The following is a 15,000-nucleotide window of genomic DNA, read 5'->3' on the forward strand; positions in this document are numbered from 1 at the left end:
GTGTGTGTGTGTGTGTGTGTGTGTGTGTGTGTGTGTGTGTGTGTGTGTGTTGGGGGGGGGGGTACTGTTAGAGAAAAGGCCCTGAATGCAGCTCCGCTCCAGTCTGTGCTCTCACTGTATGCTCCACAAGCTCCACAACAATCTGCACAAACCAGAGACATTTAGAAAACCAGCGAGGGAGCTGGACGACACATTCTCCCTCTGAACTCATTTGAAGGGAGGAGGGAGGGAGGAAGGAGAAGGGGGGGGGGGGGGAGGGGGAAGGGAGGGTGGAAGCAGAAGGGAGGAAGGAGGGAGAAGGGAGGGAGGGAGAAGGGAGGAGAGAGGAGAAGGGAGGAAGCAGAAGAGAGGGAGGAGGAGGGGGGGAAGAAAGTTAGAAAAAGCAGCTTGAGGAATGAAACCCAGCGTGAAAGTGTCCTCTCCGTTTCCCATGACGTGTCTCTGCTGGAGGTGCTGCTGCACCGAGACCTCCGTTACGAGCTCGGCCTGATGAAAGAGGAGCTCAGGGGGCTTCGACCCTCCCCCACCGGGAGAGATGAAAGAACATAGTTCCACCTGATATTATAGAACATGTTTGGATAAAGACGTCCAGTCTCAGTCTGTCCTCAAAGTTTTCTAGCAATCACAGTGTTCCTGCAGATTTTCACTGATGTTTCCTTCAGGATGCTGCTGACGTCTCTGAACCACCTCTTCTGTCTGTCTCTGTAATGTGTGGAACCACAACACACTGTTCTTCTCCCTGTTCAGTATATTCTGTTGTTCTTGGAGTTCACAGCAGGAAGTTTTCTCCCACTGAAGTCTGCCGTTTCTTCACAGACTTCATCAGACGACTGCGACCCGCACGAAGGGATCCGCGAGGGGAAAGAGGCCACGTACCACCTGCAGGTGACCCAGTTCGTCCAGAGGTTGGAGTACTGGCACAAAGACCTGACCAACACCTTGGTTACTTCAATATCCGTGGTTCCAGTCCATGGCCGCGCTGTGGCATACCTGGGAACCGCCGACGGACGCCACATACAGGTGAGGACGTCGGTGGGAGGGGCTTAATTTGCCTGTAAAATGTGATCAGTTTGGCACCGGTGAACCGCCACACGTGAACCTCCACAGGTGAACCTCCACCGGTGAACCTCCACAGGTGAACCGCCACACGTGAACCTCCACAGGTGAACCTCCACAGGTGAACCTCCACCGGTGAACCTCCACATGTGAACCTCCACAGGTGAACCTCCACCGGTGAACCGCCACACGTGAACCTCCACAGGTGAACCTCCACCGGTGAACCTCCACAGGTGAACCGCCACATGTGAACCTCCACAGGTGAACCGAAACACGTGAACCTCCACAGGTGAACCTCCACCGGTGAACCTCCACCGGTGAACCTCCACAGGTGAACCGCCACATGTGAACCTCCACAGGTGAACCTCCACCGGTGAACCTCCACAGGTGAACCTCCACCGGTGAACCTCCACAGGTGAACCGCCACATGTGAACCTCCACAGGTGAACCGAAACACGTGAACCTCCACCGGTGAACCTCCACCGGTGAACCTCCACCGGTGAACCGCCACACGTGAGCCTCCACAGGTGAACCTCCACAGGTGAACCTCCACAGGTGAACCTCCACCAGGTGAACCGCCACACGTGAACCTCCCTCCCGGTGAACCGCCAGATGAACCTCCACAGGTGAACCGCCACACTCCACAGGTGAACCTCCACAGGTGAACCTCCACAGGTGAACCGCCACACGTGAACCTCCACAGGTGAACCTCCACAGGTGAACCTCCACCGGTGAACCGCCACAGGTGAGCCTCCACAGGTGAACCTCCACAGGTGGTGAACCTCCACAGGTGAACCTCCACCGGTGAACCTCCACAGGGGAACCTCCACCGGTGAACCGCCACACGTGAACCTCCACAGATGAACCTCCACAGGTGAACCTCCACAGGTGAACCTCCACCGGTGAACCGCCACACGTGAACCTCCACAGGTGAACCTCCACCGGTGAACCGCCACACGTGAACCTCCACAGGTGAACCTCCACCGGTGAACCTCCACAGGTGAACCGCCACACGTGAACCTCCACAGGTGAACCTCCACCGGTGAACCTCCACACGTGAACCTCCACAGGTGAACCTCCACCGGTGAACCTCCACCGGTGAACCTCCACAGGTGAACCTCCACAGGTGAACCTCCACAGGTGAACCTCCACCGGTGAACCTCCACAGGTGAACCTCCACCGGTGAACCTCCACAGGTGAACCGCCACATGTGAACCTCCACAGGTGAACCTCCACACGTGAACCTCCACAGGTGAACCTCCACCGGTGAACCTCCACCGGTGAACCGCCACACGTGAACCTCCACAGGTGAACCTCCACAGGTGAACCTCCACCGGTGAACCGCCACACGTGAACCTCCACAGGTGAACCTCCACAGGTGAACCGCCACACGTGAACCTCCACAGGTGAACCTCCACAGGTGAACCGCCACACGTGAACCTCCACAGGTGAACCTCCACCGGTGAACCGCCACACGTGAACCTCCACAGGTGAACCTCCACAGGTGAACCTCCACCGGTGAACCGCCACACGTGAACCTCCACAGGTGAACCTCCACAGGTGAACCGCCACACGTGAACCTCCACAGGTGAACCTCCACAGGTGAACCGCCACACGTGAACCTCCACAGGTGAACCTCCACCGGTGAACCGCCACACGTGAACCTCCACAGGTGAACCTCCACAGGTGAACCTCCACGGTGAACCTCCACAGGTGAACCTCCACAGGTGAACCTCCACCGGTGAACCTCCACAGGTGAACCTCCACAGGTGAACCTCCACCGGTGAACCGCCACACGTGAACCTCCACAGGTGAACCTCCACCGGTGAACCGCCACACGTGAACCTCCACAGGTGAACCTCCACCGGTGAACCTCCACCGGTGAACCTCCACCGGTGAACCGCCACACGTGAACCTCCATAGGTGAACCTCCACCGGTGAACCTCCACAGTTGAACCTTCACAGGTGAACCTCCACCGGTGAACCGCCACACGTGAGCCTCCACAGGTGAACCTCCACAGGTGAACCGCCACACGTGAACCTCCACAGGTGAACCTCCACAGGTGAACCTCCACAGGTGAACCTCCACAGGTGAACCTCCACAGTTGAACCTTCACAGGTGAACCTCCACCGGTGAACCTCCACAGTTGAACCTTCACAGGTGAACCTCCACCGGTGAACCTCCATAAGTGAACCGCCACACGTGAACCTCCACAGGTGAACCTCCACAGGTGAACCTCCACCGGTGAACTGCCACACGTGAACCGCCACACGTGAACCTCCATAGATGAACCTCCACCGGTGAACCTCCACAGTTGAACCTTCACAGGTGAACCTCCACCGGTGAACCGCCACACGTGAACCTCCACAGGTGAACCTCCACCGGTGAACCTCCATAAGTGAACCGCCACACGTGAACCTCCACAGGTGAACCTCCACCGGTGAACCGCCACACGTGAGCCTCCACAGGTGAACCTCCACCGGTGAACCGCCACACGTGAACCTCCACAGATGAACCTCCACAGGTGAACCTCCACAGGTGAACCTCCACAGTTGAACCTTCACAGGTGAACCTCCACCGGTGAACCTCCACAGTTGAACCTTCACAGGTGAACCTCCACCGGTGAACCGCCACACGTGAACCTCCACAGGTGAACCTCCACCGGTGAACCTCCACCGGTGAACCGCCACACGTGAACCTCCACAGGTGAACCTCCACCGGTGAACCGCCACACGTGAGCCTCCACAGGTGAACCTCCACAGGTGAACCTCCACAGATGAACCTCCACAGGTGAACCTCAACCGGTGAACCGCCACACGTGAGCCTCCACAGGTGAACCTCCACAGGTGGACCTCCACCGGTGAACCTCCACAGGTGAACCTCCACCGGTGAACCGCCACAGGTGAACCTCCACAGGTGAACCTCCACAGGTGAACCTCCACCGGTGAACCTCCACAGGTGAACCTCCACCGGTGAACCGCCACAGGTGAACCTCCACCGGTGAACCTCCACAGGTGAACCTCCACCGGTGAACCTCCACAGGTCCTTCAGCCCGTCAGAGGACAAACCAGCTTTCAGCATCTTGCGTCATGTTAATGCTACTTCTTCAGTTATCAGGATTTCATTGATGGGCTGATTTGATTATTGTGTTATAGTGGAGACTCCTGTTGATCATCTATAACGCTGTCTTATGTCATCCTTTTATTATGGGGTGTCATGTGTTAATTAATCCTGAGACATTTCTCTTCAATTTGCATGTTCATGTACAAAACTAAACTATAATCTGAATCACCTTAATTATAAATAATCAGGTACTTTTCATGGTGACACGAGAGTGACAGAGTTCCTCCTATCTCGTACAGTAGTTTGATTTTTTTTTTTGCCACTGTACACATTATTTATCATTTATCCTTGGTTACATGATTTTTGGATTGCAGCACTGACATTAATACGTTTATTAATACGTTCCTCTAAAGATTATAAACTGCAGTTTTTGCTGCCAAAAACTTGTCAATAGTGTCATCAGGGACAGTCCAGCAGGTATTTGGTTCCCACATTTTGTAATTTTAAGGTCAAAAGTTGCGTCAACAATGAGGTTAAAATTTATCTGAAGTTTCTGGAATTGCGAAACTTTCTTTGACACGTTCCATAAACGTGTTTTTGGTTTTAGAAGATCACCGGTCCTACTAACAGGTTTAATTATTGGACTACAATAACTCCATTAGTGTTATGGATTTACATTTACATGACTAACCAGGCTGATTCACAGCCTATAATATGATTTAATAGCTTCTAGTGCACCTGCAGTTCAAACGAGGATCTGTTGTTACAGTCACAAGTGATTATGGAGGTAAAATATAACGTTTTGGCATTTGACTAAAGAAGTCAGCGTGACAAGCTGCATCTCAGTTACTCACTGCAGTGACGCTCTCTTTTCATGTGGTGTTCAAGTTATTTCACTCATCCACTCCAACAATAAAACCGTATCCATGCGATGGCTGCAGCTGCAGTGAAGTGCAGCCGGTCGCGTTGCATCGGTGCTTCATAAAGAAAAAACATGGAACAAACACGAAGTGAATCAAAACACAAGAATGAAAAGACATGCATGGCAAAAAAAAACAGCAGGAGAGAGTTGGCTGACAAGAGGGCTGACAGCTGCAGAGATGGAAGGGGGGGGGGTTACATGCCGAACGCCACATTAATGGTGAATGGCGGCCTTCGCTGACACCTTCCCTCCCAAGGCATTTTCTGCCCGCTGAGCGTCCATGCAGCTGTTGCTGTGTTTCTCCAGCCCCCCCTTACACACACACACACACACACACACACACACACACACACACACACACACACACACACACACACACACACACACACACACACACACACACACACACACACACACACACACACACACACACACACACACACACACACACACACACACACACACACACACACACACACACACACACACACACACACACACACACACACCCTCCTCACTTCCTTTTGTTTCTGAGTCGGCTGAAGGTTGTTTTAGCTCAAAGTCTGAAGAGAACTTTTATCAACAAACATCCTAGAAATCAGATTTTCTTCAAACAAGTGATTAAATATATCGATGGTCAGAATTTATCAACTTGCTTTTAACAGGAAGGAAAAACTGTTTGGAAAAGTGGAAATAAATCTTCAAAGAATATCAAGGTGTCTGCTAACAAAAAAAATGTTATTACTGTTGCTGCACCAAAATGTTTTAAACTTTTGATTGAAAAAAAACTTAAAATTTATTAGCAACCAAAAAAATGGGAGACTTATGACAATGAATTAAACGTGTACTTTAATAGACAGGAGTGAAATATAAATGTTGACAGACATATAGATAGATAGATAGATAGATAGATAGATAGATAGATAGATAGATAGATAGATAGATAGATAGATAGATAGATAGATAGATAGATAGATAGATAGATAGATAGATAGATAGATAGATAGACACAGAGACAGACAGAAAGACAGACAGACAGACAAACACAGACACACAGACAGACACACACAGACAGAAAGAGAGACAGACAGACACACAGGCAAACAGACAGAAAGACAGACACAGGCAGACAAACAGACATGGGCCATCAGCAGCAACAACAGGGAAGTTGATTAAAAAATACTTTTCCAAAGACAAAAACCAAGTGTGAGCAAAGAAAATTTAGTGAAGCAGAAAAAGGAACAAAATGCTAATTATGCTAATTATTTAAAAGATGGGGACTGAACAGGAGACGTTTTTCTAAAGGGGACGTCCTGAGTCATTCATTCATTTGGTGATTCAGCCAGCAGCTTTATCCACAGCTCTTAATCACCAATGTTGATGTTGAAGTCTTGAAAAGTGGCAGAGTTTAATCAAGGAAGGAACACGGTCACAATCTAAATATAGTTTCATTTTTAAACATATCGACTGTTTTGCAAGAAAATGAAGTTGAAAGGTGGAGTTACAATTAAACTCTTTATTGGAAGCATCATCACAGAAGCATTTCCTGGTTCAGTGCTGACCTGATGTACCTACTGAACTCATTGAAGTCTTAATCTGACTAAACCTCCAAGTTAATGAGCCTCCTTGCTGCCAGAATTCAGAACTTTTACTGTTACCGGATGTGACTGCAGTTTCTCACTCCCGCTTCCTGCTTTCATGCATCTGACCTGCCGACCCTCCGGCCAGCTGCTCTCTTCGTCCACAGCTGAGCACCAGTTCAACTAGGAGAGGTGGTCGCCTCGGTTCATTGTTAGAGCGATAAAAAGAACCTGTCAACTGTTCCTGTGGTTTCCTGGTGGCTCCCGGCGGGATGGAGGGAGGTGAATGAAATGAGCCTTGTTTCGCCCTGACGGACTCCACTCAGGCTCAGGAAGTGTTTCCCTGGACTTCAGTGGGCCTCTGTGGGAACAACACAGCAGCCGTGTTTACCCCCACCCCCACCCCACCCTCCTGCCTACTTAATACAATAAGCTGTAATTTACACTGCTATTACCTCCAGAGAGATGCCTGTTGTACAACCCATCCCAGAGGAGAGCCACTATTATACTGGCTGTGACAAACCTAACTGGGATCATGAGGCTAAACAGAGGGAGGAGGGATGCTGGGAAACAAGACCTCTGGAGGGAGAGAGGTTACTAGACGGTAGATAGGTTACTAGACCGTAGAGAGAGGTTACTAGACAGTAGAGATAGGTTACTAGACGGTAGAGAGGTTACTAGACAGTAGAGAGAGGTTACTGGACAGTAGAGAGAGGTTACTAGACAGTAGACAGGTTACTAGACAGTAGAGAGGTTATTGACAGTAGAGAGGTTACTAGACAGTAGACAGGTTACTAGACAGTAGAGAGGTTATTGACAGTAGAGAGGTTACTAGACAGTAGACAGGTTACTAGACAGTAGAGAGGTTACTAGACGGTAGACAGGTTACTAGACAGTAGAGAGGTTATTGACAGTAGAGAGGTTACTAGACAGTAGACAGGTTACTAGACGGTAGAGAGGTTACTAGACAGTAGAGACGTTACTAGACAGTAGACAGGTTACTAGACGGTAGACAGGTTACTAGACAGTAAAGAGGTTAATCACAGTAGAGAGGTTACTAGACGGTAGACAGGTTACTAGACAGTAGAGAGGTTACTAGACGGTAGAGAGGTTACTAGACAGTAGAGAGGTTACTAGACGGTAGACAGGTTACTAGACAGTAGAGAGGTTACTAGACAGTAGAGATAGGTTACTAGACGGTAGACAGTAGACAGGTTACTAGACAGTAGAGAGGTTATTGACAGTAGAGAGGTTACTAGACAGTAGAGAGGTTACTAGACAGTAGAGATAGGTTACTAGACGGTAGACAGTAGACAGGTTACTAGACAGTAGAGAGGTTATTGACAGTAGAGAGGTTACTAGACAGTAGAGAGAGGTTACTAGACAGTAGAGAGGTTATTGACAGTAGAGAGGTTACTAGACAGTAGACAGGTTACTAGACAGTAGAGAGGTTATTGACAGTAGAGAGGTTACTAGACAGTAGAGAGGTTATTGACAGTAGAGAGGTTACTAGACAGTAGAGAGGTTATTGACAGTAGAGGTTACTAGACGGTAGACAGGTTACTAGACGGTAGAGAGGTTACTAGACGGTAGAGAGGTTACTAGACAGTAGACAGGTTACTAGACGGTAGAGAGGTTACTAGACAGTAGACAGGTTACTAGACCGTAGAGAGGTTATTGACAGTAGAGAGGTTACTAGACAGTAGAGAGGTTATTGACAGTAGAGGTTACTAGACGGTAGAGAGGTTACTAGACAGTAGAGAGGTTACTAGACAGTAGAGAGGTTATTGACAGTAGAGGTTACTAGACGGTAGACAGGTTACTAGACGGTAGAGAGGTTACTAGACAGTAGAGAGGTTACTAGACGGTAGACAGGTTACTAGACGGTAGAGAGGTTACTAGACAGTAGAGAGGTTACTAGACGGTAGAGAGGTTACTAGACAGTAGAGAGGTTACTAGACGGTAGACAGGTTACTAGACAGTAGAGAGGTTACTAGACGGTAGAGAGGTTACTAGACAGTAGAGAGGTTACTAGACGGTAGAGAGGTTACTCGACGGTAGACAGGTTACGAGCTGACCAACAATTGACAGTTCACAGTACAGATTCTGGTGGTTTTTACTCTCACGCAGGGAGACTCAGTGAGAGGATGAAATGAGGTCATGTCTCAGTGTTTTTTCCGAGACAATCAGTGAAACGCACACACACCTGGCTGCAGTGTTTCACAGCAGCCAGGTGTGTGTGTGATTTGTTCTGCTGACAACACCTGAACGTGCTGATTTATTTTGGAGAATGCATCATGTTTCAGTTCCATCTTGACAAGAGAGAAAAATGTCCATGAGCTATGTGTGTGTGTGTGTGTGTGTGTGTGTGTGTGTGTGTGTGTGTGTGTGTGTGTGTGTGTGTGTGTGTGTGTGTGTGTGTGTGTGTGTGTGTGTGTGCGCGCGCGCGTGTGTGTGTATAATTTAGTCGGCTTCATGTAACTGGAGTAACCACAGCCCCATTAGAGACCCGGCTCGGTTCTGTTTGCTCCGAGGCCTGTAATTGCAGCGTAACCACAAATGATAAATACTGTTCCAGGTGTGTTGAATGTGTGTGTGTGTGTGTGTGTGTGTGTGTGTGTGTGTGTGTGTGTGTGTGTGTGTGTGTGTGTGTGTGTGTGTGTGTGTGTGTGTGTGTGTGTGTGTGTGTGTGTGTGTGTGTGTGTGTGTGTGTGTGTGTGTGTGTGTGTGTGTGTGTGTGTGTGTGTGTGTGTGTGTGTGTGTGTGTGCGTGCGTGCGTGCGTGCGTGCGTCTAACTGGTTATGTTTGAGGACGTGTATATAAAATGTGTTAATGAAGTATTGAGTTCAGTATGTGTGAGAAGTTAGCATAGATCATATTTACTGATTATTAGTATCCAGATAATGATGGATTTCAAAATAAAAGCAGTTAATTTGTGACTGAGATCAACTTCGCAGAAGCTAAACAATTTCCAAAACTGTGAAATGTATTTAAACTTTTAAAGAGTACTTGTTATGAGCCCTGAGGATCATGGGTAATTCTGTGTAGATTTTTCAACAACAAACACAAAAAATATATTTTTGTAACTTTTTTTTATATCTTTATATTCATGCTTATACTGTCTTAATTTGCTATAAGCACAGTTAACTTTAAAAGTCAAATGCAGATTGACAGATGTTGTATCCATTGTTTTGTGGTTCTGGTTCGGTTCTGATCTGAACCAGAGTTCTCTAGAAATTCAGTCACAAAACTGCAAAAAAAAAACAACTCCTGAAAGAAGAGACACAGAGTGCGAGTTCAGCTGGTGTTGGTCCAGAAGTGTGTGAGCTAATTTAATGTCTTAGTTTCTATTTCCAAACACTTTGAATTTTACAGTTGACATTTTACAGGTAAAGTATAGTCCAGGTGTTTTAATGATGGCTGGTTTCCAGTTTCCAAGTAAACCATCATGTAAGGCAGTGGTAACCATAAGACATATTATTCTTATAAACTCTCAGAGAACAAATAATACAAATATTTACCTAAAATTAAAAAATGTAAAGATGTTTGCTTGACTTTATTTTACATTTCTAGAAGCAGTAATAACATTTAGGGATACTGCATCCAACATTTTCATTCTAAAGCTGTTGGTAAATGTAACCCATGAGACTGGACGAGACTCAACTACTCAGAGGAAACAGAGTGCTTCAAAACAAACCCAACACAACACAACACAATCCAACACAACACAATCCAACACAACACAACACAACACAATCCAACACAACACAACACAATCCAACACAACACAACACAACACAATCCAACACAACACAACACAATCCAACACAACACAATCCAACACAACACAACACAATCCAACACAACACAACACAACACAATCCAACACAACACAACACAACACAATCCAACACAACACAACACAACACAATCCAACACAACACAATCCAACACAACACAACACAATCCAACACAACACAATCCAACACAACACAACACAACACAATCCAACACAACACAACACAATCCAACACAACACAACACAACACAATCCAACACAACACAACACAACACAACACACCACAATCCAACACAACACAACACAATCCAACACAACACAATCCAACACAACACAACACAATCCAACACAACACAATCCAACACAACACAACACAATCCAACACAACACAACACAATCCAACACAACACAACACAACACAATCCAACACAACACAACACAATACAACACAATCCAACACAACACAATCCAACACAACACAATCCAACACAACACAACACAACACAATCCAACACAACACAATCCAACACAACACAACACAATCCAACACAACACAATCCAACACAACACAACACAATCCAACACAACACAACACAATCCAACACAACACAACACAATCCAACACAACACAACACAACACAACACAACACAACACAACACAACACAACACAATCCAACACAGCACAACACAACACAACACAACACAACACAACACAACACAACACAACAGACAGATCAGGTGTGTATCAGGAGTGTATCAGGAGTGTATCAGGTGTGTATCAGGTGTGTATCAAGAGTGTATCAGGTGTGTATCAGGAGTGTATCAGGTGTGTATCAGGAGTGTATCAGGTGTGTATCAGGTGTGTATCAGGTGTGTATCAGGAGTGTATCAGGTGTGTATCAGGTGTGTATCAGGTGTGTATCAGGAGTGTATCAGGTGTGTATCAGGTGTGTATCAGGTGTGTATCAGGAGTGTATCAGGTGTGTATCAGGTGTGTATCAGGAGTGTATCAGGTGTGTATCAGGTGTGTATCAGGAGTGTATCAGGTGTGTATCAGGAGTGTATCAGGTGTGTATCAGGAGTGTATCAGGAGTGTATCAGGAGTGTATCAGGAGTGTATCAGGTGTTTATCAGGTGTGTATCAGGTGTGTATCAGGAGTGTATCAGGCGTGTATCAGGAGTGTATCAGGTGTGTATCAGGAGTGTATCAGGCGTGTATCAGGCGTGTATCAGGAGTGTATAAGGAGTGTATCAGGTGTGTATCAGGTGTGTATCAGGTGTGTATCAGGAGTGTATCAGGTGTGTATCAGGAGTGTATCAGGTGTGTATCAGGAGTGTATCAGGAGTGTATCAGGTGTGTATCAGGAGTGTATCAGGTGTGTACCAGGTGTGTATCAGGAGTGTATCAGGAGTGTATCAGGTGTGTATCAGGTGTGTATCAGGTGTGTATCAGGAGTGTATCAGGTGTGTATCAGGAGTGTATCAGGTGTGTATCAGGTGTGTACCAGGTGTGTATCAGGAGTGTATCAGGTGTGTATCAGGCGTGTATCAGGAGTGTATCAGGTGTGTATCAGGTGTGTATCAGGAGTGTATCAGGTGTGTATCAGGTGTGTACCAGGTGTGTATCAGGAGTGTATCAGGTGTGTATCAGGAGTGTATCAGGTGTGTATCAGGTGTGTACCAGGTGTGTATCAGGTGTGTACCAGGTGTGTATCAGGAGTGTATCAGGTGTGTACCAGGTGTGTATCACTCACCACACTGTGAGTTATTCCAAGTCAACTCATCAACGATATAAACTGTGGTGACGAGCGAAGAATAAAACAACCAGCTGTCTTCATCTCACCATATTAATTTTTTTAATCTCACGTAATATCTCTCTAGGCAGCTTGTGGTGCATTTTAATGATGTTATTTAATTACACATTAAATACAGTACACTATGTATCTTTATAAGCAGATGTTACCGCTGAATAAGCCTTGATTTCTATTTCATACCTAATTACAGACGTTAATGATGAGTTATTGATAAACAGATTAATGAGCGTGTTGATTACTGTTACATTAATAAAGGTAAAAGAAAGCTGACTGACATGATGGCTCCGCCCCTCTTTCAGGTGCTGTTCTCTAGGTTTGCTTCTCCTCACGTAGACATCCGTCTGGACTCCAGACCCGTCTCTGCCAGTGTGGTGCTGCTGGACACGGACCCGTCGGACCGAGCCCTGCTGATGGCCACCGGGAACAAGGTGGGCTCTGGACCACCGCTCACTCACATCTAAATATTATTTGGAGATTTGTGTCCTAAATTCTCTCCTCCTCCTCCAAGATTACTAAGATCCCTCTGATTGGTCCCGGCTGCGGTCAGCTGACCACCTGTATTTCCTGTCTGCTGCGATCACGGGTGACAGAGTGCGGCTGGTGTGATGGACGCTGCACCAGAGCCAACCAGTGTCCCTCCTCCTCCGTGTGGACCCAGGACACCTGCACACCTGTCATCACCAAGGTAACCACGGCAACGCGTCTCCATGGTGAACATCAGTACATGAAGGGACGTTTGTTTTTTTATTGATTCATCACGTCATGATTTTTCCATCCAGATCAGACAGAATTCAGTTCACTGCTGTTTCAACACGAATCCAAAATCAAATAAAAAACGTCTCCGCTTCCTCCTGAACCAGATTTCTGTGATCACATCCTGCTGAGCTCAAACTTTATTCCGGCTGAATCTAATATTAATAATAACAAGTTCATTTGATGACCTGTCTGTTGATGTGAATGTTTGAAGGTTGAGGTCCTTCCTGTGAAGCAGACTCTTTGACAGCAGTGCTGCTTTAAGCTCATTACGGCTGGTTTTCATTCCTTTAAAGGTGAATGTCATCCTGCTGACTGCCTCCATAGAAAACAAGAAAAAACACAACTTCACCGTTCTGAACTCAACAAAACGGGTTAATAGGACAAGAAGCTGTAAAAGGACCTTTAACTGGTGCTGTTTTACAGCACAAAGTTGAACAGAGTGGAAACTCAAGTTTAAATGGAAGTTTCTTCCACATCACTCAGTGCTGGATGTTCAAAGTGTACTTTTACTTTCCTGCATCACACACCTGAAGTGTTGTTTCATTACCTGGTAAATCAGGTAAATAAAGGAGGAATAAAAACCTCTTGATTTAAGCAGCTATTGGAGTTCAGATAAAAGGTAAATATCTGAGCTTCATGGGAAGAACACATGTTTAATGTTCCTTTGGACACTTTAGGTTGCTCCGTCCTCCGGACCGATACGAGGCTCCACGACGGTGACCATCTGTGGACACAACCTGGGCTTCGACAAGACGGACAGCTTCAAGGCCTCCCTGGTGACCGTAGAGGTGGGCGGAGCTCCCTGTAAACTGCCCCGACAGGACAACATCAACAGGTGTGTGTGTATGTGTGTAAGTGTAAAGTGTGTATTGTGGTGTCCTGGAGGGACGCAGCAGCTTTAATAGGAGTTATTGTGTTGAAGTAAGAATGTTAACACCCTCCACCCCCACCCCTGCCCTACCCCCTCCCCACCCCCACATTCAACACATGACTTCCTTAAGTGAAAGATTGCTGGGAACGATCTGAGTCCAGACGTCCACGTCCAAACAAGCTCATTACAAACTGGGGAATAAAATAATAAAATGAAATGGAGATGAGGTCTGAGTGCATTCCTGTAGGATGCTGGATGATCATTGAATTAGACTAAACGGTGGTATAATGGCGGGTCTGTGTGCTGTCGGGGGGGTTGGGCTTTAGGTGGACTGAGATGCAGTGTTCCCCGGTGTTCAGTGGGAACTTCACCCCTTCAGGACACACAGTGAAGGTCACCAGTGGACACAAGGTCGCCAAGATGGAGGGCTTCACCGTGGTGGTAAAAATCTGGTTTTTATTTCTGCTGCAGTAAAACATCTGTGATTTAAAAAAGGTTTTATTCATTTACATGATGTGTAAAGCTGAAACAAACATAACTGATAAACACGTGAAAGATGGAGCAGACGTTCCACTGCACACACCGTTGGTCAGAGTGTGTCTCTTCATCAGGACCCCGTCATCCATGAAATCTTCCCAACGTTTGGGCCGAAGTCCGGAAACACCATGCTGACCATCCGAGGAGCGTTCCTGGACACCGGAAACAAGCAGCTGGTGACCGTCGGGAAGGCCGTCTGCAAGATCCAGAGGTCAGTTCATCCTCTTTATAGCATGGTGGAGATGATACAGATGGAGCACGCTCCTTTCCTTTATTAACAGACATGAATGTGGGAGTTTGGTTTGAGGTTCACAGATGTGTCCTGCAGGGAAGAAGAACTTTTATCACTCACATCTCTTCATCAACAGCAGTACTTCTGTTGCTTGTTTTTTTTTTATGACTGCTAGTTCATCATTTGCATCTTTACCATAAACCTGAAACCTGAGCAGAGAGAACATCATGACCTGTGAGCTCGAGGTTAAAGGTCAAAGCAGCATGAATTGTCTGCAGGACAAACGGATGAACAGTAGCTTCCATTGTGCGTATTAAAAAGTATGCCCCCCCCCCAGCCTGTCGTCCTCCATGCTCACCTGTAAGACG

General features: G+C 47.0%; 1 protein-coding gene across 1 annotated transcript in view; it reads left to right on the forward strand.

Moving 5' to 3' along the window:
- Positions 1-15,000, forward strand: part of LOC138614780 (hepatocyte growth factor receptor-like) — a gene marked incomplete at its 3' end in the record, with an annotated part of 39,542 nt that overhangs the window by 24,045 nt on the left and 497 nt on the right. Inside the window, exons 3-9 of the mRNA XM_069688358.1 lie at positions 817-1,020; positions 12,536-12,664; positions 12,745-12,921; positions 13,670-13,827; positions 14,190-14,304; positions 14,475-14,611; positions 14,970-15,000. The exon at positions 14,970-15,000 is cut by the window's right edge and continues 134 nt beyond it. Of these exons, the coding sequence (XP_069544459.1) occupies positions 817-1,020; positions 12,536-12,664; positions 12,745-12,921; positions 13,670-13,827; positions 14,190-14,304; positions 14,475-14,611; positions 14,970-15,000 (951 nt within the window). The remainder of the gene's footprint in view (positions 1-816; positions 1,021-12,535; positions 12,665-12,744; positions 12,922-13,669; positions 13,828-14,189; positions 14,305-14,474; positions 14,612-14,969) is intronic.

Source organism: Brachyistius frenatus, unplaced genomic scaffold, assembly GCF_029030835.1.
Source record: "Brachyistius frenatus isolate BFR_SWC_R1_liver_20210118 unplaced genomic scaffold, ASM2903083v1 Contig_569, whole genome shotgun sequence".
Classification (NCBI taxonomy): Eukaryota; Metazoa; Chordata; class Actinopteri; family Embiotocidae; genus Brachyistius; species Brachyistius frenatus.